General features: G+C 61.9%; 1 protein-coding gene across 3 annotated transcripts; it reads right to left on the reverse strand.

Moving 5' to 3' along the window:
* Positions 1-2226: 2226 nt before the first annotated feature.
* RGS19 (regulator of G protein signaling 19) lies at positions 2227-19487 on the reverse strand. Of its 3 annotated transcripts, none has more exons than XM_037403046.1 (6): positions 19377-19487; positions 7415-7557; positions 7103-7239; positions 4966-5040; positions 3678-3912; positions 2227-2864 (listed from the first exon to the last, which is right to left on the reverse strand). In XM_037403046.1, the coding sequence occupies exons 3-6, from the start codon at positions 7201-7203 to the stop codon at positions 2676-2678; spliced, it is 600 nt and encodes a 199-aa protein (XP_037258943.1). In that variant the 5' UTR covers positions 7204-7239; positions 7415-7557; positions 19377-19487; the 3' UTR covers positions 2227-2675. The 3 variants fall into 3 exon arrangements, with proteins under 3 accessions (XP_037258943.1, XP_037258942.1, XP_037258944.1); XM_037403045.1 differs by lacking the exon at positions 19377-19487 and adding an exon at positions 10276-10446; XM_037403047.1 differs by lacking the exon at positions 19377-19487 and adding an exon at positions 8020-8044.
* Positions 19488-20376: the final 889 nt, after the last annotated feature.

Below are 20376 nucleotides of genomic sequence, written 5' to 3' on the forward strand. Positions count from 1 at the left end.
CGACTTAGAATCCTCCTTTTCCTAATCTTTAACTGGGGTGATGCAGCATGTCGGGGGAACCCAGCTGGGCCCCTGAGTTTGAGGCTGCTCCGGAGCAGTGACGAGCAGTGCAGGAGCATTTGCAGTCACATCTCTTAATGGCACCGCTCCCCTGTTCCAGGGTGAAAACCAAGCATTTCCACTGGCTTTTCAGCTTGCCAGACAGCAGACATTCAACAGAGACCTTGGAGATGTTTAGAGGGGAGTAAGCAGCCACATGAAAGCAACTGGAAACGTGCTCCCAGCCCCTTTGAGGGCTGCGCTCCTCTGGAGGCAGGGATCCCCACAGGATCCTTTGCTCGGGGCTTTCACTTGACAGGGTGCAGCCAAGTCTCCCAAGAAGGCAAAGATTCAAAGATGCTGACAACTCGTTTAAGCCTCACGAGCCTTGCGGTGAATGGGATTATTCAAGCCAGGCTTGGGAGGGAACAGTGTCCTTGCAGTAATGCTTGAAAAAAGCTTCAGGATCTGAAACCCAAGCTGGCCAAAGCACTCTGGCTCGTGCGCTGTGAGCAGGAGCCAGCTAATTACCGGTTGCTGTTGCCTTTCTTCTTGTGTTACTGTAAGGAGGGGAGCTGAGCTTGGGTGCAGTTAGACAATCCTGAATTAGGTGTGGAATCCCAAGCAGAAGGAGCCCCTCTGAAGTGGGGGCAAAAAGTACTGTCTCAGGGTACCTTACGGTGCCCTTTTCTGGGATAACACCGAGGCAAGCCAGCGAGGGGAAGGCCATGGGATACAGAGGTGTCTTAGAAGTAAAGTTTTGCTTATAAATTATTTTGAAGTGCTAGGAATGGGAGCAAGAGCCCAGCTAGATTATCTGGTGGCAGCAGGGTCTTCCCTGGGCTGAGACCTCTGTGGCCTGGGGGGAGGCTCTGACCCCTGCAGTGCTCTTGTACAGCTTCAGGGATGCTTGGCTTCCAAACCTTGAGCTGGGGCCACGTTTTGAGAATGAGCCATTTCCTTTACTCACAGAACAAGCCAAGCACCCAGAGCTAAAGCCTCCCCGGTGCAGGGTGGGGATGCTGCAGGGCTGTAGTGGTGCAGACTCTGCACTTGTGGGGGAAAAACCTGCCAATAACAACCAAATAATAACAATACTGGCATTCCTGAACAAATGAACTGTCTCTGGTCTCTCTCAAAAATACATTTTCTTGAACTGTATTTCCATCTTAGCAAACAAAACTAAATTTACTGACATGAATTTCCACACAGTCATGCCACTAGGAAGGAAGGAAACAACAACAAAAAAAAAAGCTCAATTTTTTTGTTTGTTTAAAAAATATCTTCAATAAAAAGAACCAGTGCTCCTTTTTTCTTTGAAAGGGAGGGAGGGAGAGAGAGGAGGGGAAGGGGTAGACAAATAGGAAATCACAGGCTGTTCTGCATGAGGAAAAGCAGACTAGTGCTGGTCTTCTACAGCGGGGCTGAATCAGGGTGGCTGCGCTGGGTGGCAGGACCTCGGCATCGGCTTCATTTCACCACAGAGGGCAGGGGCTGCTGCAGAAACGTTTTAATTCTGGGTACCGGGGCTCCACTAAATTGTTCCTCATGCTGTACAAAAACACATGGACGCTATTGATCTTCCCTGTGATGTTTCCCATCCTGTGTGGAGCCCTGCCTGGCTGCTCCCAAGGGAGCCAGGGCAGACCCCTGGGCTCACAGCAGGGCAGGCGGGGGCCAGCTGGGAGCCTCCCCTTTCAGTGGTCCCAGTGCCTGTGCGTCTCTGCGGGGGGGGGGGGGGGGGGGGGGGGGGGGGGGAATAATAAATACCTGCACGTGTGTTTTCCCCTTCCCTGAGGTCTGTGAACTGAGGATGCAGCTGCTTTGGGGTGACCAGCATGTGGTGTCTCAGGGTGGGCACGTGCGATGGGGGCTGATGGAGGAGGCAGCTGTAGGGTACCTGCTCCCACCCTCTGAGCGCGTTCTGGTGGCCCCACGGGCCCTTCTGGCCCCTCCTGAGGCCCTGGGGGGGGGGGCTGCCCCCCAGATCCACTGGGAATGCAAACAGGCTGCAGCGCTGTGCCCTGCCCCCTGGGCTGCTTCAAACAGGCGGAGCGATGTAAACTTGACAAGTTTTTATATGTACAGAGACGCTTGTCAAACCCCCCCTCCCACCCCTCGAGTCCCCCAATAAAAGCCAACAAAAAAAGCATTTAAAATAGAGTAAAAAAAAAAACAAACCAACAACCAACCAACAAAAAAAACCAACAACAATCGACCTTCCCCCCACCCCAAAAAAACCCCAACCCAGTCCCCAACTGGGTCTCAGGTGGGAAACGGGGACAGGTCGTGTCCCCAGGTGTGGCAGAGATGGGATAAAGTGACCTCTTCAAAACGGGGTGCAGGGGGAGCCAGGCCCCGGGCGCTCTCCCGCGCGCTCCCCCGGCTCGCTCCGGCCAGCGGCGGGGACGGGGCTGGGGTTCAGTAGTACGAGCCGGCCCGGGCTGTGCTGCCGCAGTGGCACCAGCCCCAGGGACAGTCCTGGAGGGTGGTCCAGAAACCGGGGTGATGGTTCATAGGTAAAAAGCTAAAAACTGGGTGGGGGGGCTGGCAGGGAGGGCACTGGAAGGGAGGCGACACCAAGCCCTCCCTGGCCACCATGTCCCCACTGGCATCCCCACAGCTGGCGGGCACCCTTAGGACTCCGAGGAGGAGTGGGAGACGCTCTGGAGCAGCGATTTGTATATGGCAGAGTTCAGGAAGCGAGGGTAGGAGTCTCTGTGCATGAGCGTGTAGATCTGGAGCTGAGCATCGTCGAAGGTGTGCGAGGACGGCTCCTGCATCTTCCGGTTGATGACCTCCCGCACCCGCGAGTCCAGGCTCACCTGGGCAGCAGGGAGAGAAACGGGGGGGTTGAGGGACCCCCGATGACAAGCCCCCAGCCCTGGCACCCACCCCTGCGCAAGCTCTAACGGGAAAACGGGGTATCGGTGTGGCACCGCGGGCCAGACATGGGGAGACCACGGTGTGCTCTGCCCCGGGGTGTTGGCACCCCACTCCAGGTCCTCCCCACATCCCCTTGCTGGGCACAGGAGGGGGGCTGGGCTGCCCCCACCCTGGGGATACTGTGAGCTGGTCGGTCTCTTCTCCCAGTGAAGGGACAAGAGGAAACGGCCTCGGATTGCACCAGGGGAGGTTCAGGTTGGATATTAGGACAAATTTCTTCACTGAAAGGGTGGCCGAGCGCTGGAACAGGCTGCCCAGGGACCTGGCGGAGTCACCACCCCTGGGGGGGTTTAAAAAACATGTAGATGTGGCACTTGGGGACATGGGTTAGTGGTGGGCTGGGCAGTGCTGGGTTAACGGTTGGACTGGACGATCTCCCAGGTCTTTTCCAACCCAGCCCAGTCTGTGTCTCCTCGGCCCACTGGTGCCCTCGTGAGGTTTTGGTCCTGCAGCACAACCTGGCCCACGGTCCCGCTGCCGGCTGTGGCCCAGGGCTTCTGGGGGGCCGGGGGTGCCCTCCCCACCGCGGTGCACAACCACAAAGCAAACCCATTACCTGCCAAGCTCATCCCCGACCACCCACCCTGTCCCCTAACGGCCGCAGGGCTGTGGCGGCAGCTGGGACGGAGCCCTCTCCCAAGGACACCCCCATCCCAGCCCCATTTTAGCCGCCTAAAGGCTCTGCCCCCTACCTCCTTGGGCGAGAGAATGGAGATGTAGTCCTCGTAGATCATCCTGGCCTTCTCGTCGATGGTGTGCTTGTTGCACTCGGTTTTGAGCTCCTCGCACGCCAGCCAGAAGAGCATGTTCTCCTCGCTGTACTCAGTCCGCAAGAACTCCCGGAAGACGTTGCGACCCGCCGGGCTCTTCATCAGCTTGTCGAAGGACTGTGCCCAGCCCCGCACCTCCTCCGGCGTGGGCTTGGCGCTGCCCGTCCCGGCGGGGAAGGCAAGGGGACAGCGTTACGGCTGGCCCGGGAGGGCTGCGGGCTCCCGGCTCGGTCCCTCCCCGCATGGCTCGGCCGTGCTCATCCCTGCTCCCATCCCAGGGGGACCGTGCCCGCACGCATCCCCCCTGCTCACGCCGAGGCTGCTCCTGCTGGGGCTCCGCTTTATCACGGAGGCTTTTGGAGGTCGCTCGTGGGGTCCATCCCGGCTCCGCTCGGCCGGGCTGGAGCGGGGGCTTGCTTGCAGCTGCGTTTCCCAAGCTGAGACGTATTTTGGTACCCAGAAGGGAACAAAAGCCCTTGCAGAGCAGCAGCTCCCAGCCGGCTGAGGAGAGACTGACATCAGCCCGTCATCCCTCACAGCTGCAGGAGAGAGGGAGGGAGGGAGGCTGCTCCCCAGCAAATACTTATTACCTGCTAAAGCAGGGCAGGAGCAGTCATTATCAGTAGCTAATTAGCACATCTGCCCCTGCTGTGCCAGGTGCTGAACAGAGCACACACAGCTGGGCTGCGTGTGAGGGCTCATGCTCATCCCCTGAGGACCGGGTGCTCAGTACAGAGCACCCCTGGAGCAGGGTGCCTGCCTGCTCCGCTCCTCCCCAAGTGTAGATATACAGTACATTTACATTGCTGCTGCCTCTGCTTCTTTTGCAGTGCTGAGCCTGCAGAACAACCCATCCCATCCTCTCCCTGCGGCTGTGAGGTGCTCTTGGCCATGGGTGTAAAGGGCAGGATGAGGCTCTGCCCTTGGGATGTGGCCTGAAAGATGCTGAGGTTCTTGTGTGCCTCAGTTTCCCTTTGCAAGGGCCCCAGAAAGGGGCTGCAGCCTGTGGCTCCAGGCTCCCTGTTTCTTGGTGGGAACCAGGAACCCCCCGCCCGGAGTCCGGGTGCCCTGATCCTGCTCCCCGTGTGTGCACCAGCGGGCATGATGGAGGGCTGGGTGCCATGGAGGGTGGCAGCAGGGACCATGCCATGCCATGCTGTGCCATGCCGCTTCCCCACCTCTGCCCCTGCAGTACCGCCCCTGCCCTCACCACGCTTCACAGTTTGGGATGGTCTCCAGTTTGGTCTCCCGGGATGCCCTCCATGCTTGCTCCCGGTCCTCGTTCCTAACGGGGAGATGGAAAGGTAGTCAGGGGCGCTGGGGACACCCCCCAGACCCCCACCTGGACTCCCCGACTGGTCCTGGCTACCGAATCTCTCCCGTGGGCACCAGCACATCCCACACCCGTCTGCTCCCCAGCACCCTGCCCGCCCCGGCAGCACCCCGGCTCCCTTGTGCAATTTGGCTGTCACTGTGCGAGGGTGTTTCGGGTGTTTCCTGCGGTTGGGCACAGGCGCAGCCTGGCCCCCCTCCACCGCCTGGCACATGTGCCAGGGTCCTGCTGGAGCGGCCACAGGGCACCACCACTGTGAACCACCATGAATAAACACCAATTCATAAATAAATGGGGGTGGCTGTGGCCATGGGGGCTCAGCACCGTGGTGTGCTCAGCCCCCGTGTCTCGTTATCACGGGCTCCAGCCGGTGATAGCTCCAGCTCGCTCAGGAGGCCGGTGGCTGCGTTAGATGGAGGAAGGCAAAGAGATGGACCCTGCACCCCCGGGACACCCCAGCACTGCTCCAGCCTGGAGGCAGGGCGTGGGATGAAGGTGCCAGTGTCCCCTGTCCCCGCCCCGTCCCTTGCCCCAGGGGTGCTGGTGGCACAAGGGGAGAGCAGCCTCCAGCCAACTTCCCTCGAGCCCCTGAATTTCGGCGCCCGGTGCCACCCACAGCCCTTCCTGCTTGCGACACCATCCCTCGCCACCCGCACAAGATTCAGTGTGCAAACTCCTGCCCCAGCGGCAGGGGCGGCCGGGGTGGGCAAAGCTGCGGGCACGTCCCTGGCACGCCTGAGCCCCAGCACGGCTGGCATGGGTCACTGCTTGCTCCGGGAGCGGAGTACAGCGGGGATTGCTGCCCCATCTCTGCTCACGGGCTCTTGCGGCAATGGAGGAGGGACACGGGGAAGGGTCACCCTGCCCACAGCCAAATGCCACCCAGCCTGGGGTGGTGGCCAGGAGGGAGCTGATCAGGGCAGGCTGTGAAGGGAGCTGCTTGCTGTCCTCGCTGCCTTGAAAATGTGAGGAAACGAGATGGGATCAGGCGAGACGGGGCCCCAGGGGCACAGTGGGGGTTTGCCTGGGGCTGGCATCGGTGCTGGGGCCGCGCTGTGGGGCTCCGCTCCAAGCTTGGTGCTCTCAGTGCCCGTAAAGCCCAAAGCTGCTGCAAAGCCCAAAGGCACCAGCAATCTCAGAGCGGGCAGATGCTGAGGATGCAGCAGAGCAGATGGCCTGTCCAAAATCTGGGCTATCCAGAGACAAAGGAGCTGGGGATCCTCAGAGAGGACAGGAGGTGCAGCCGCAGGCAAACGGCTGGTTACATCCTTGGCTTTGGGCAGTGCTGGGAGGCCGGGGCTGGACTCTGCACCTGCAGCTCCAAGGCAGAGCTGCCCGGGAGGGCTCCCATGGAGGGCGGCCATCCACCTCGGGCAGGACTCTCCAGCCGCATGAAAGCAGCTCCCCCCACGCAGCCCAGCGGGGACATCCAGCCCAGGAGAGCCACTGGTGCAGTGCCAGAGGGGGCTTCCCGGTGCCGCTGCCTTCTCTACATATTTTAAAAGATCTGGCCGATGGGCAGGAGTCATGGTGCACTGAGGCTCAGCTCGGGCTCACCAGGCTCCATGGGGGCAGAGCACCACGCCACAGCACCACTGATGCCCATCCGCTCCAAAACACCATTTACACCCTTTCCAACCACGACACCCATTTTGCTCTCAACTCCTGCCCCAACGCAAGCACACAAGCAGCTCAGAGGCTCAGCCCAGTGAGCGGACCCGGCTCTACCCCAGCTGCCATCCTACTGCCTGTGCCACAGGCTGCACCAAAGGGAGCCCTCAGGGCTGGGGGCTGCTGCGGGACCCCCACTCCCTCCAACCTGGGTGCCTGTTCAGGCAGCAGCTGTGTCCAAGCGCTTGGCACTGCACACAGCACAGGGGACCAGCAACACGTGGGCAACCCTTGCATCCCCCCTGGATGCTCCCATGGACCCCCAAATATCATACGATGCGGTGGGTGGGTGACGCTCATGGCCCTGCGGGAGCCTTGGGCTGGGGCGGGCGGTGGGACGTACCATGAGCAACTGCAGCAGCAGCACCAGCAGAAGCAGCAGGCGTTGGGGCGGTGGTTGCTGGTGGGTTGCACCGTTGTCGGAGAAGTCTCATGCCGGGACATCGGAAGGGGTGTCTCTGCGGACGCGGGTCCTGCGTACTGAAAGGCAGGAGGGCAGGGCGCGGGTGAACGAGCTGCCGGTGCTTATCCCCCACCATCTGCAAGCACCCGGAGGTAACCGAGAGACCCCAGCGCCACGACTGGAGGTGATTTAGTTTGGGTCCCCGCTTTCTGCCCCGGCCACCAGCCCGTCCTGAGATGGTCACCACCTCACCTGCGTCCCAGCCTCATACACGGTGGACGGGGTTGGGTCGTGCTCTGGGGGCTCTTCTGCTGCTCTCTGCTCCTCCCAGCCCGTGGGTGAGCCGTGCCGCCGAGACCCCCCAGCTAACGTCCCCGCCGCCTCCTCGATGGAGCCTGTGGGGAGGGACAGGGGTGGCACCGCGTTACCTTTGCAGTGGGACCCTCCGGCTTTGAGAGGCTCTGGGGGGCTGCTCCACGCTGGGAAAAGCCCTTTGCAGGTGGCAAGCTGGGGCATGGCAGGCAGGCAGAAAGCGTGCAAGAAAAGGAAGTGAGAAGGAAAGGAGGAGGGGAAACAGGGTGGCAGATGCTCTGCCAGCCCCACGCTTTGCCCGGGACCCCCTCCCACACTTTGGCAAGTGGTGCTTGAGCCCTGCAGGCGCAGCAGGCCCGGGCAGGGACTCAGCACCAGCTTGGCATGCCCCTGGCCATGCCCTGCGCTGTGAGGAAGTGCGACCAGACCCCCCTGGCGCGTTCCGGCCAGGGATGGGGAAGTCGGAGTCGCTCCACGGCATCATGTGAGTGGAAGGAAACAGGGTGGGGAGTTCTCACAGCTCCCGGCACCAAACCAAAACTCACCCTGTGCCAAGTGTTGGCTGAGCCCAGTGCTCTGCACCGCTGCTGCAGAACGGTCCCCCTGCGCCCACAGGCCTGTCTGTCCCCATCTGTCCCTGCCTGCACCATTGGCCCAGCACGCAGCAGGGATGCTCCTGGGCAGGAGTGGTGCCAGGGCTCAGCACCCACCTCCGCACAGGTAGGGGTAAGGATGTGGTCACGGCCGGCTCTGCCTCCCTGTCCCCGGCTGAGGGCAATGGGCAGCAATCACGGTCATTCCCCTGCTGGAAGGAACAGGAGCAGGGGGCAGCAGGCAGGGACAGCCCCCGGCCACCTCAGCCCCAGCATCCCTGTCTCCAGCTGCCCCAGGTCTCAACACCTCAGGTCTGAGTCCTGCTGTGGACTCAGCAAGGGGGACAGAGCCAGGGTGCAGGTCCCAGCTGGGGACAAGGCTGTCCCCAGAGCCCCCCGTGAGCCCATGGCCACACCTGTGGGTGCAGCCCTCCAGCCCCGGCACGGCCATCGCCCAGCAGCGCCTTCTGTGAGCTCCTTGCCTGGGCCCTTGCAAACCTCCGGCTGGCTCCCATCGCTCCCACAGGAACGAAAAAGGAGAGAGCTTGCATTTCGCTCCCAATTGTCCCTATTTATAGCCCCGATGCTGGCAGGATGGCTGTGACCTTGTCACCCGCCTCAGCAGCAGGCTCCAATCCCTCTCCCACCCACCGCCCTCAGGCCCATTTAACCCCCGGCTTTTTTCCCTTTCCTTTGCTTCCCCCGTCCGTCCTCCCCTCCCGGTGCCCACTCTTCCCCCTGCCCACCCACGGCGACATCCCAGTGCTGAGCCCCGAGCCCCACCGTGCCGGAGCTGCTGGGGGGCTGCAGCCTCACAGTGGGGCGGGGGGAGCCGGGCTCCGGGCACGGCTCCCAGCGGGGCTCCAGCGCTAATTACAGCAACCGGTGACGAGGCTGTGGGAATGGGGCGAGCAGGAGGAAAACCTGAAAGCTGGGAAAAGCTTGCAGCCTCCCAGCCCAGCCCGAAGCAAAGGCAGCGACGGGAGCAGGTGGATGGGGGGTGGCTGAGGGACAGCGCGGGGACAGTGTGTGGCATTGCTCCGGGGGACCCCCAGGCACTTCGCTCCTGCGGCTGGTGCTTGACCTTGGCCAGAGCAGACTTGCAAGCAGCTCAGCCAAACACCTCAGAGAGGCAGCGGGACACAGCAGCACCCCCAGCCAGGAGCACCCCTTCCCCGTGCCCACTGGGTGCACTCAGCACCCGGCCAGGAGGCAGGATCAGCTTGTTGCCCATCCCGGGTGCTGTGGCACCCACCTAGGGCTATCTCGGCTGTGTGGGCTGCACCAAGGGAGACAGGGAGGAGAAGGGGGGTGAGGGGCTGCAAAGGGCCCCCCAGCCCCAGCACTGAAGGGCAATGCTGGTGTGCGGCCGACTGGCACGCAAAGGCAACGCCAGCCCACTCCGGATCGGCACCCAAGGGCAATGCCATCACGCTCTGGATGCTCAGAGCCCGTTTCCCAGCCACGTGCACCCCTTAGCACCCCATCCCACCACGCCAGCGGGGGTCATGTGCCGTGGGGCTGCTTCTGGCTGCCCTGGGGCTGGGAACTGCAGCCAGGGCCGGCGGATAAGGAAGTGCCAGCAGGCAGCAGAGCCTACAAGTGCCGGAGGGAAGGTGAGGGCGCGCACGCAAGGCCGTGAAAAGAGGAAGGATGACAGAAAGGGGACGTTTCCCCAGCAGAGAGAAAAGACGCCCCAAAAGCCACCCTCGCCCAAATACTGTGAGCTCCCTGAGCCCCCCCGTGAGCCTTTGCCTGATGGCTGCAGTACCTGGCCTGGGACTCCCCACATGCTGGGTGTCCCCAGGTCAGGCCAGCTCACGTGCCTGTGATGTCCCCACTGAGCATGGCACTGCCCCATCCTCCCCCCAGATAGAGAGGGGACTCCCCATGCAGTGGGAGCCATAGCATCAGGGCGCCCACGCAGGCAAAACCAAGGTGATGTCAAACACCAGCTGTGGGGATGACGCCCCTCCACACGCACCCCACCTTCCCCAAGTGCCCCAGCTGGGGACGATGCCCTGAGCCACATGGCACCCCCCTCCAGCCACCCCTGCCTCTGCCAAGTGGGGCACAAACCAGCGCCCACCCTGGTGCGGGGGCACCCCCAGCACAGCCTGCCCCGAGCCCCCGAGGTGCCCAGCCGGCCCTGTGCTGTGGGTGGGGGGACGCAGGGCCCGGCAGGAGCTGCCGGTGGCCCGTCCGTACCTGTAGCCTGGCCATCATGCGGCGGCGGGAGCCGGCCAGGGTGACCCCGGCCGGCTCAGGGGGTGCGCGGCATCACCGGAACTGCCGGCTCTGAGGGCAGGGTGACAGGAGAGAAAAGAAGAGAGAAAGAGAAAAGAAAAGCGGCTGTACACATCCTCTCACAGGAAAGGGAGTGGTAAGGGAAGTGGCAAACTCAACCGAAGAGTTCAGGCCTTTTTTGGGAAAGCCCCGGCAGGGCCTGGCTCTCCTGACCGCTCCGCCGCAGGGCTGGCCACCCCGGCAGGGCAGGAGCAGGGCAGAGCGAGTCCAGCTGGCAGCGCAGCCCGGTGGTCCTGCCCCTTCCCACCCCTCAGACGGAGCCAGCGGCCGCCGCAGACATGATGGCAGCTGAGCCGGGGCTCCCCGGCCAGGAATGGCACCAACCACGGCGCTGGCTGCAGCTGGGCATCTCAGAGACCTCCTGGGCATCCCTGGGACAACCCATGGCCAGGGAAGCGGCTTTGCCGAGGAGCGATGGGCAGAATACGTCCCCAGGGTGGACACGGGCTGTCCCCAGGGTGGGCATGGGCTGGATGCTGGCACTCAGCTGACACCGCTTCAAAGTGCCGGTGCTTTCCGCCACGCTGTACCCCAGACATCCCGGGGGCTCTGGCGCTGCCCACGGGGCGAGGATGCCGGCAGCGAGGGAAGGGGCCGGTGCCCGAGGGTGGGCTGAGTCAGAGCCTCCCGCGGTGCCTCCCGGCACCGTCCCTGCCACGCGGGGATGTGCCAGCCTGCCTGCCGTGTAGAGCGAAGCCCAGCTCCCTTGGCCAAGAGTGACTCACGAAGTTGTTTGGTTTTTTTCCTCTTCAGGGGAAAAAAAAAAGAAGAGAGAAAGAGAAATCAGATGCCCAACCTCCGTTCCCTTGATTAAATTTGCCCTCGGCACCACTGCGGGTGCAGGGGGCTCCAGCCTGGCACCACCCCAGCCACCAACACCAGTTTGTGGTCTCTGCTGGCGGCTGCCCTCTCACACGGGCTCACTGCAGGTGGAAAAGGGGAGAAAAGGGGAGAAAGAGGGAGGAGGGATGCCGGCACCCCCTGCACACTCCCCTGGGGCCACAGGGGTGGGCCAGGCGCCCGGCTGTGGCATGTGCCCGTTATCAGCCTGGCCCAGTGCCCTGCTCGGCTCAGCCACTTCCCTCCCTTCCCCGGGGACACCGAGCTGTTATCTCCTCTCTTCCCAACATGGCACAGCCCGGCACCCAACAACCAACACTGTCACCATCCCCAACCCCGCCCCGTCTGGAGCAACCCCCCCCAGAAGTCACCCTCCACTTCAGCGGCTCCTTTTCCTGCCGGCACCCACCGCGCCGTCGCTGCTGTCCTCACAGGCACTCAGCGGGGCTCCGTACCTCTGGTCACCTGAACCGCATTCACTTCCCAAGTGTTTTTCTAGGATTCCCTTTGCCACTGCCAGGCAGGGCCAGCTCCAAGGGCTAGAGGCTGCCAGGATGCGGCCACGCTCCCACGGGGTGCCCAGCACCCCCGGCTTGCCAGCCTCGGGGCACCCCCTGGCTTTGAGGATATTTTTATTCCTCAGCCACGGTACGAGCCCTCCAGCCCGGGAGAGACCTTCCCTGCCTATTTTATGGGTCAAAACCAGGAGGGCAGATGTGCTGCTCACCGCCGACCCCGGCGGGGATTGCTCAGCGGGGGTGATGCACCAGCCTCCTGTGGTGCCGGCAGAGACACCGTCCCCGGCCAAGCTGCTGGCACGGGTGACCCCTGACACGTGCCAGTGACGCCTTGGAGGGGAGCGGCGCCACATCTGGCCCCTCGCCGTGCCTCAGGGGAGCTGCAAGATGCCCATCACCTGCAAGACCGGCCACGCTGGATCAATGCAAGCAGCGCCTGGCCGCCTGCACACCGCTGCTGGATTCTCCAGTGTCTAATAAGGGTTCAGCCCAGCCTGCAGCTTCCCCGCCTCCTCCCTGCCTTTCCCCCAGGAAGGACCCAGCACCTCCGGCCTCTGCCAAATTTGGCTGAAACCAGCCACTGAGTGCAACAAGACGCAGGCTGACCCCGCCGGCACCGGGGGGATGACGGGGTGCCAGCACCCCCGGGCCCCCCTCTGCCGGGGTTACTCCGTGGGCAGCCGCCGCCACCGCCGAGCCCCACAGCTGCCACCGCCCCCGCCGCCTGCCCCAGCCACCTGCCAGGCACAGGAAGTTTTAGGTGCTATTTTTAGACCTGGCTTTTCCCCCCGCCGCTCCCTTTAGCAATCTATTAAAAAAGACTGAAGAGGTGAGGCTGAGCCCCCCAGCTGTGCCAGGACAGGACTAGGCTGACCCCGATGCTACCGGCACAGAGGTGCCAGCCATCCCAGCCACCGGACAGGTTGGGTTCCCCACGTCCCACCGGGACGAGAGGGTGGCGATGCCCACGTGGCTGCATCCCGGCTGCGTCCCCGCTGCCCTGCCCAGCACCTGCTGCTGCTAACACCGGCAGATGTGCTCACGCATGTGGCAGAGGAGGCGGCGGTGGCGGCGAGCGGATGCCTTTGGGGGAACTCCTCTGCCTGGCAGTGATTTTTCTGCCATCCCCTGAGACTGGAAAGGCTGGTCCTGGCAATGGGAACTGGGAGATGCTGCAGCGTGTCCCAACACCTCCCTGGTCCTTCGCACCACAAGGGCTGACAGCCCCATGGGCACCTCTCCCGCCGCGATGAGGACAATGCTGGGGTCCTTTTCCAGACCAGCCACCTCCTCTGCTCCCTGCCCATCACCTCGCCCATAGCCGGGGTATATTTCTATGCCAAGCATCCTCCAAACCAAATCCCACCGCAAACTCTCACAGAAGGACCACAAGAACCACTCCAGCAGCTGCTGCCAAGAAGCGAGTGGACCCGTGACTGTCCCGGCATGGCCACCACGGGCTGCCAGGCAGCACAACGGGCACAGTGTGGCTGGCACCCACCCCTCCGGCCCTGGCTCTTGCACTGAAACAGAGTTAATTATTTCACAGCATAAAAATAGCACCCGCGACAATCAGCTGGGGGATTTAATAAGGCAAGCCCTGACAATTACGTTTCTGTTAGTAGAGGTATTGCGGCGTTGTTAAGGCAGACTCCTGTTAAGCATTTGGTAATGATCCATGTGAAAGGAGAAGAAAGATCACAGTAATCAATACTCAGTAGGGGCTAAACCGCACGGACGGAGCCTGGTGGCTGATGGAAGGGAAGAGGAAAGGGTGGGATACGGCACTGGCGTGGCCCAGGTGGGAGCTGAGCCAGGTGGCAGGGTGCTCCTGGTCCACAGTGTCCTGCCAGCCCAGGACCTGCTTGTCCCCATCCCAGCACATGCCAATGAGGGCAGCACTGTGTCCCCCCAGGGAGCACAGGGCAGAAGAGGGGGTGTTAGTGGTAATTTGGTGGATGGGGATGCTAGGAGGACCGAGGATAAGAAGACAAAGAATTGCCCCTTCTGAGGAAACGAGGCACCAGGCAGAGAATCAACCCGGGACTGGGATGAAAAGGAGAGATCCTGCATCACAGGGAAACACTGGATCAGAGGGATCACTTACCGCGGCTTCGAGCACTCCCTGCCGCAGCCAAGATGCGATTTTCTCCTCAGCCCCGGCACGAGCCCACACCCCACCGGCTGCATCCGGAGACCCACGCCAGCACGGGAGCCGCTGGCCGGGCACAGGGAGGTCTGGGAGCCTGCGCCAGCATGGGCAGGCGGTGGGTCCGGCCACGCCAGGGACAGGTCTGGCCCTGCTCCCCAGCCACGCTCCCTGCCCAAGGGCTGGCCCCGCACCCATTGATGTGGGCAGGGCAGGGCTGAGCCTGGCAGCCGGCTCAACCAGCGGCGGGACCGGCCGGGCCAGGGCTACACCAGCACCACGGCTGGGGACAAGGGGGCCCACCCCACAAATGCTGCACCCTGGGGACATTTGCCCACTGTGGTTTATTCACCTGTGGGCCCCGCTGCCTGCACGCTGCCAGCCCTGATGGATGCCTTTTGAGGTCTGGCTTCAGGCAGATGTCACACCTTGCTGGTGAGCATCCAGGGCTGGGTGGGATGTTCTCCCCGGCCCCAGAGCCAGTGCCACCACAGGTCCCTGGGCCAGAGCTTGCAGAGCTGAGCTTTTGCTTGTACCAGTAAAACTTCATCCCACATCAGAGTTTCGTCCTGTGTCGAAACAGTGAGGGACTGCAGAAGGCGTCCCCCAGGAGACTGTCCTGCAGGCGAATACCCGGGGCAAGGGGGATTTGGTGACCTGATGTCCTGTCCCAGCTCTGGAGCACCCCAAGGGACATAGGTGATCCCTGTGCTGCAGTCACAGCACCCTCACCGGCGCCAGGGCAGTAGCGATGCTCTGCCCTGCCGCAGCTGGGACAAGGGACAGGGAGCTCTGTGAGCAACTCGTGTCCTCCAAGACTGGCCGCGCCAGTTATTTAAAAACCGACCAAAGGGGAAGAAGGACGGCAAGATTCAGCTCGGCCACCCCTGGGGAGGAGCTGGCAGCGCGGGGAGGAAGGAAGCCCTGTCACCCTGAGTGGCCCCTGTGCCAGCGGTGGCCCCCGACCCCAGGGCAGTGCCAGGCAGCTGCTGCATCCCGCTCCAGCTGCCAGACAGGGCTGTGGGAGGCGGCCGGGGCAGCAGGAGCCTGGCCATGGGGGATGCCCATCACAAGCACTCTGGGCTCAGATCGCAGCAGCGGCCCTCGCTGGGGATCTCACTGAGATCCCCCGTGTGACAGGCCACGGCGATGCCCTTCACCGAGCCCCCGGGATGCTGCAGGGCTTGGCTGTACCGTCAGAGGACACAGGAGCTCGCCTGCCACTGCTGTCACGGCAATACATCTCCCTGTTCCCAAATCCCCTTTGTGAACTTTCTCCTCGTGGTGAAACTCACACCAGGCTCACAGGCAGCATCTTTCCTTGGGGATTTTGCTTTTCAAGGCTAGCCTGAAGCTTTCCCTTCCTTTTCCGGGGTTCCTGCCTGCTAATGCCAATATGTACCTGTTTGCTCTTCTCCTGCCCTTTGCACTGAAATGCTGCTTGGGCATTTGCCTTCTGTCGGAGGAAACTGCTTAAGCCCCGGTTGGGTTCGTGCCTGCAGGAGGGGGAGCAATCAAAAACCCCAAACCCTTAACCCCAAACCCTTTGCTGGCTGCCTGACCCCCTACACTGAACTAGCAGCAACCCCAGTTGTGGGAGCGGGCTGCCAGTGCACCCACAGCCTGTCCCTGCACCCAGAGCCACGGCCACGTGTGGGGACATCGGGGGCTCCGCTTCCCCTGTGCCCGTCCTGTTGCTGCCCTAGAGCCTCCGTGGCATTTCTGCCTCTGGCATGGGCAAGTGCTGACAAGCAAGGCTGGAGCTTGGCAAAGCTGGGCCCCCAGACCCAGCAGTCTTCACAAAGAGCCCTCAGAAGGTCAACTGAGGCTGTTTCCAAGCGGTTAGAGAACTGGAAGGGTGGCTTGTTATAAAACTCTACCGTACATTTTCCTGCTGTCAGGAAACCCCCTTTTTTCCATGTCTTAAGACAAATGTTAAAGCTGAACCCCAAAGGACCTTGTGGTTGTTTTTATTGCTGCTGCTGCTCCACCCTCCCCCCAGTAAATCTCTGTTTCCATGAAATGGCCAAAGGCAGGAGGTTTTGCAGGGCGAGTGAGCAGCAGAACACTCCCTGCCTCTCCTGGTAAACTCATCCAGGATGGCCGAGGTCCCACGGACCTGGAGGAGCTGGTGTGGTGGGCTGGGGCATCAACCTCCGTGCCCACCCCAGGGGAGCCTGGGGAGGGGAGAAGACACACATGGCAGGTCTATGTCACCCGTCCCCTCCGAAGAAGGAACCCAGTGGATTCCCAGCCAAAAATAACAGAAATAAAGTAATTCTCCGTGCTCCCAGAGCATGCTTTCGCAGAAGGGTTGATCAAAACTCAGGGGTTGCTGCCTTGTTTTACACGGTGTTCTGGATCCAGCAAAAGCCAGGATTTTGATTTCACCATAGTTTTACCCCAAAGCTACCCACCGGTTCCCGTGTCCCCAGGTCCCTGGCAGCACCTGGGCAGGCTGGGGGGCTGTGCAGGGGACTCACCCCACAGCTCGGGGGCTGGCACGGCCCCAGCTCAGCAGCGGGCCGGCAGCTCCTGCAGAGCATGCACAGCTGGATTTAAGATGTTTGATTCCTACAAAAAGTTATGGGTGTCCTGAAACTCGGGGAGAGCCAGACGATGGAGTTACCTGCCGCAAACAGCGCTGTGGCTCAATGCTACCGTCGCACAGCCACGGTAAGAATTTGGGACTTTCTGCAGGTCACCCTCCCTGTGCTGCATGAGGTGAACCCATGGTGAAGCATCTGGGGAAAGTAATGGGCTGAGCGAGCCCAGCACTGATGGAAACAAGCTGGAGGAGACTCGTGTGGTGCTGGTGCAGGATGGTATGAAAAGAGAGATGCCTGTGGGGTGGGATGTCCGTTCCCTGAGCTGGCCGGGACAGGGGCAGTGATGGCCATGGCAGAGCAGCTCCTGCTCTGCGACGGGGTTGCTGGAGCCCTTGTGAGCCAGTGAGTTCAGTTTCTTCCCCTCTTATGCCACGGAAGATGTTAGACACTCTTCCCCCATCCCGTCCTCCCCAGGGGCGAAAACCATGTTGTTACACACCGGGGGACTAAAATAAGTGGTTATAATGGCCAGTATCTTCTCTTCCCCTCAAATTACGAGGTGTTATGAAACAATGTATATAAACAACCAGCTTTAGATCCACCCCTCAACAGCTTTTGTAATGGAAATGCAGGGAGAGATGTGCAGAGACAAATAAGGAACTGAGTAATAGGAAGTCTCGGCGAAGGCCGTGGGCACCCGGAAGCCGCTGTTATTCCAGGCAAGAGCCCGAAGTGCCGAACCCCGAGAAGCGCGTGGCACAGCGGCACAAAGGTGGCGATGCCTGCTGGCCTCGCTCTGCCGTGGCTGCTCTACTTTTGGGGTGCTCAGGCATGGCCTGGGGGTTGGTGCAAGAAACCGGCCCGAAGAGCAGGAGGAGCTGGAAGGGAAAGGCAGGGCACCCTGTGGGATGGCTCACAAGCATGGCTCTTGCCTCCTCTTGGGCTGACTTTCCAAAAGAATTTTATCCACTGGATAAAAATTTGGAAAAAAAGAGGAAAGTCACAGCAGCTTGAGCTCATGCTCTGCAGAGATCGAGGAGCAACACCGCAGCTGCTTTGCTACTCCAGACCTGTTGCTCACAGGGAAGAAGAGCCCAGAGCACGGAGCTCACCTGCCCCCTTTGCACAAGCCCAGTTGAAACTTCAGATGCTGTAGCCCAAGTCCAGCCTAAAAGTGAGACTACAACCAAAGATAAGCAAAGATGGGAGAGGATGCGCTTCAGGAGGCAGCAGAGACGCACTGCTCCCGCACGTTGGGCAGACTCAGCATTAATTACTCTGCCAAGGTATTTTTCCCCCTTACCCTCTCTGGGTTTGAATTGCATGATCTGATTATCTGCCTTCGGTTCCTCCTTTTTTTTAATAACAATATCAAAATGGGCACCCGCACCCTGATTGAGGTATATTCATGTCACTAAATTTCTGTTTCTCCACTATAATCTTATGAGGTGGAGTTTGTTTAATTGCTGAAGAACACGACTGTATTTTGATTAGCGGCTTGAGTCATTTGTGGGGAAGGGCTGACGCAGAGGAGCTAAAATCCTTGTAGGGAAATCTGATGTGGAGCTCTCCCTTGGGAGATATTCTGAAATATGTGCCCACTGGGGTAACCCGTTTTCCCAAAGAAAACTATATCCACCAGGCCAGCAAACGCCATGGGCTCCACTCATCCAGCGTGACACGGGACGAGCGTCTCTATCGACGGGGATGGTGGAGACGCATCCAGAGGGGAATGAACTCCCCTTGAAGCAGGGAAATCCCTCCCACTCAGTTAACACTTTTTGTTTAGTTTCTTAAATAAGGCCATGGATCTGCGCCAGAGCAGCCTCATGGAAGCGGCGGGGAGAGGGAGCTTCCCAGGGGAACCTCTCCATGCCTGGGGATGCACAATGATCCACACGCGGAGCAGCTCCGGCGGCTGCGTCTGGCCCAATCCATCTCTCGGCCAAGTCGCGGCATCCTGCGACGCTGCCCACGTGATGGGCTTGTGTTGGGTGACAGTTGGATGTCAGCCCCTACGGGGGACAGCTGCGTCCCGGACACCACCGAGCCAGGTCCCACCACCCAACCCTTTGGCCAAGCTGCTGCTGGAGACCCATCGGGGACCGGAGCCCACGGTGTCCCTGACCTCAGCCAACCCCCCCCAGACCCACTGCTCCCCGCTGCCCCGGCCAGGTCAGGGCTCCCGATCGCTCCTGCTCCCCGCATCGAGGCATGGCACCCCCTGCATGGGGGGGCACGGGGAGTGAGCCTGCCTGCCCCAGCCGGTGCCTGGATGCTCAGCGCTGCCCTGGTACCCACCTGTGGGTGAAGGGAGAGCAGGGGCAGCCCTGGGCAGGGGAGGCCTCCGGGGCGGGGGGGGGGAGATCCTCCCTGCAAGCTCCCCCCCAGGGCTGGGCAAGCCCCAGTGCAGCCGGCCCTGCAGCTGGAGGGTGCCCCCTCCTTCCCCCTCCATCCTCCTCCTCCTCGCAGGAGCCCTGCCCTCCCCCGGGGTGATGCGCTGGGGAGGTCCCCCTCCCTGCTCGGCGCTCGGGGTTCCCCCGCCCCGCCGCCGGGTCCCCACGGAGCATCCCGCTGCCCTCCCCCCGCTCCCCCCAGCCCTCGCACACGGGGGCTGGTGCCAGGCGGCGGCCGGACGCACGGACGCACGGACAGAGCCCGCTCCATCAATCCCCGGCGCTCCGCGGTGCTCTGTGCGTGGCGGGGGGGGGCGGGGGGGGGGGGGGGCGGGCAGCGTGCGAAAGGGAGGATGCCCGGGGCCGGGGGCGCATGCAGAGGGGAGCGTGCAAAGGTGGTGGTGGGGAGCGTGCAGAGCGGGGTCCGCCCGGGGGAGCGGGGAGGGAGGCTGGGCTGGGCACCGGGCGGGGAGGGGGCGATGGGCCCGTGCGTGTCCCCCCGGCATCCCGCGGGCGGCGGCGGCCCCGGGCCGGGGCGCCGGGTACTCACGGGCCGGGCATCCGCGCCGCCGCCGCCGTGCAGCGCCGTCCGCTGCCCCCGCCCCGCCGCCCCCGGCCGCCGCCTCTGCGCTGCCTCCGGGCTGGGCACCGGGGGAGAGGGAGCGGCAGCGGGAGCGGAGCGGAGCGGCGCGGCTGCACTGCGCACGCGTCCCCCGGCCCCTGCGATTGACTTCCTAAAGCAATTGCAGCTTTGGCACTTCCTCACGTCAAAACACACACACACACGCACACACACACCCGGCGCCCAGCATGGGCACCCAGTACCCGCACCCTGCACCAGCACCGTGCTCCCAGTGCTGGCACCCTGCGCCAGCGCCATGCGCCCAGTACTGGCACCCACTACCAGCACTTTGCACCCAGTGCTACACCCTGCACCAGCACCGTGCTCCCAGTACTGCACCCTGCACCAGCACCATGCGCCCAGTACTGGCACCCACTACCAGCAATGCACCCAGTACTGCACCCTGCACCAGCGCTGTGCGCCGGCACCATGCACCCAGCACCGGCACCCTGCACCAACATCCAGTATCACCACTTTGTACCCAATACTGGCACCCCACACCTGCACTCAGTACCCGCTACTGGCACCTTGCACCAGCCGTATGCACCCAGTACTGGCACCCTGCACCGGCTCTGGAGGTCCCCTCTGTCCCTGGGGGGTCCTCACCCACCCCAGGGCGTGGGGCTGGGCTGCCCAGGCGCTGCCCCCGGGGCTGCTTTCCAGCTGAGATTCCCTGCCCAGGAGCAGCTTTCCCTAAATCAGTGGTTTCTCTGCTTTTTTTTTTTTTTTTTTTCCTTAAAAGGGGGATTATGCATCACTAAAAATAAAGGTTGATAAAACTTTGGGAGAGAAAGGAGGCATAAAAATTTCATGATCTTGCCAGCCAGGGAAATTATCCCACTTTATTATTTAAAACCTCATTAAAAACCATTTCCCTGGGAGAGACAATGATCAAACCACGGTCTATTTCAATCCTCGAGACGTGCAC

This window comes from Falco rusticolus, chromosome 10, assembly GCF_015220075.1.
Source record: "Falco rusticolus isolate bFalRus1 chromosome 10, bFalRus1.pri, whole genome shotgun sequence".
NCBI classification, from domain to species: Eukaryota; Metazoa; Chordata; class Aves; order Falconiformes; family Falconidae; genus Falco; species Falco rusticolus.

Coding starts and splice junctions, on each gene's coding strand:
- RGS19 (XM_037403046.1), bottom strand. CDS start 7,203: ATGTCCCGGCATGAGACTTCTCCGACAACGGTGCAACCCACCAGCAAC. Junction 5,041..7,102: donor TGCTGCTGCAGTTGCTCATG/GTACGTCCCACC, acceptor TCTCCCCGTTAG/GAACGAGGACCGGGAGCAAG. Junction 2,865..3,677: donor CCATTCTCTCGCCCAAGGAG/GTAGGGGGCAGA, acceptor CCTGCTGCCCAG/GTGAGCCTGGACTCGCGGGT.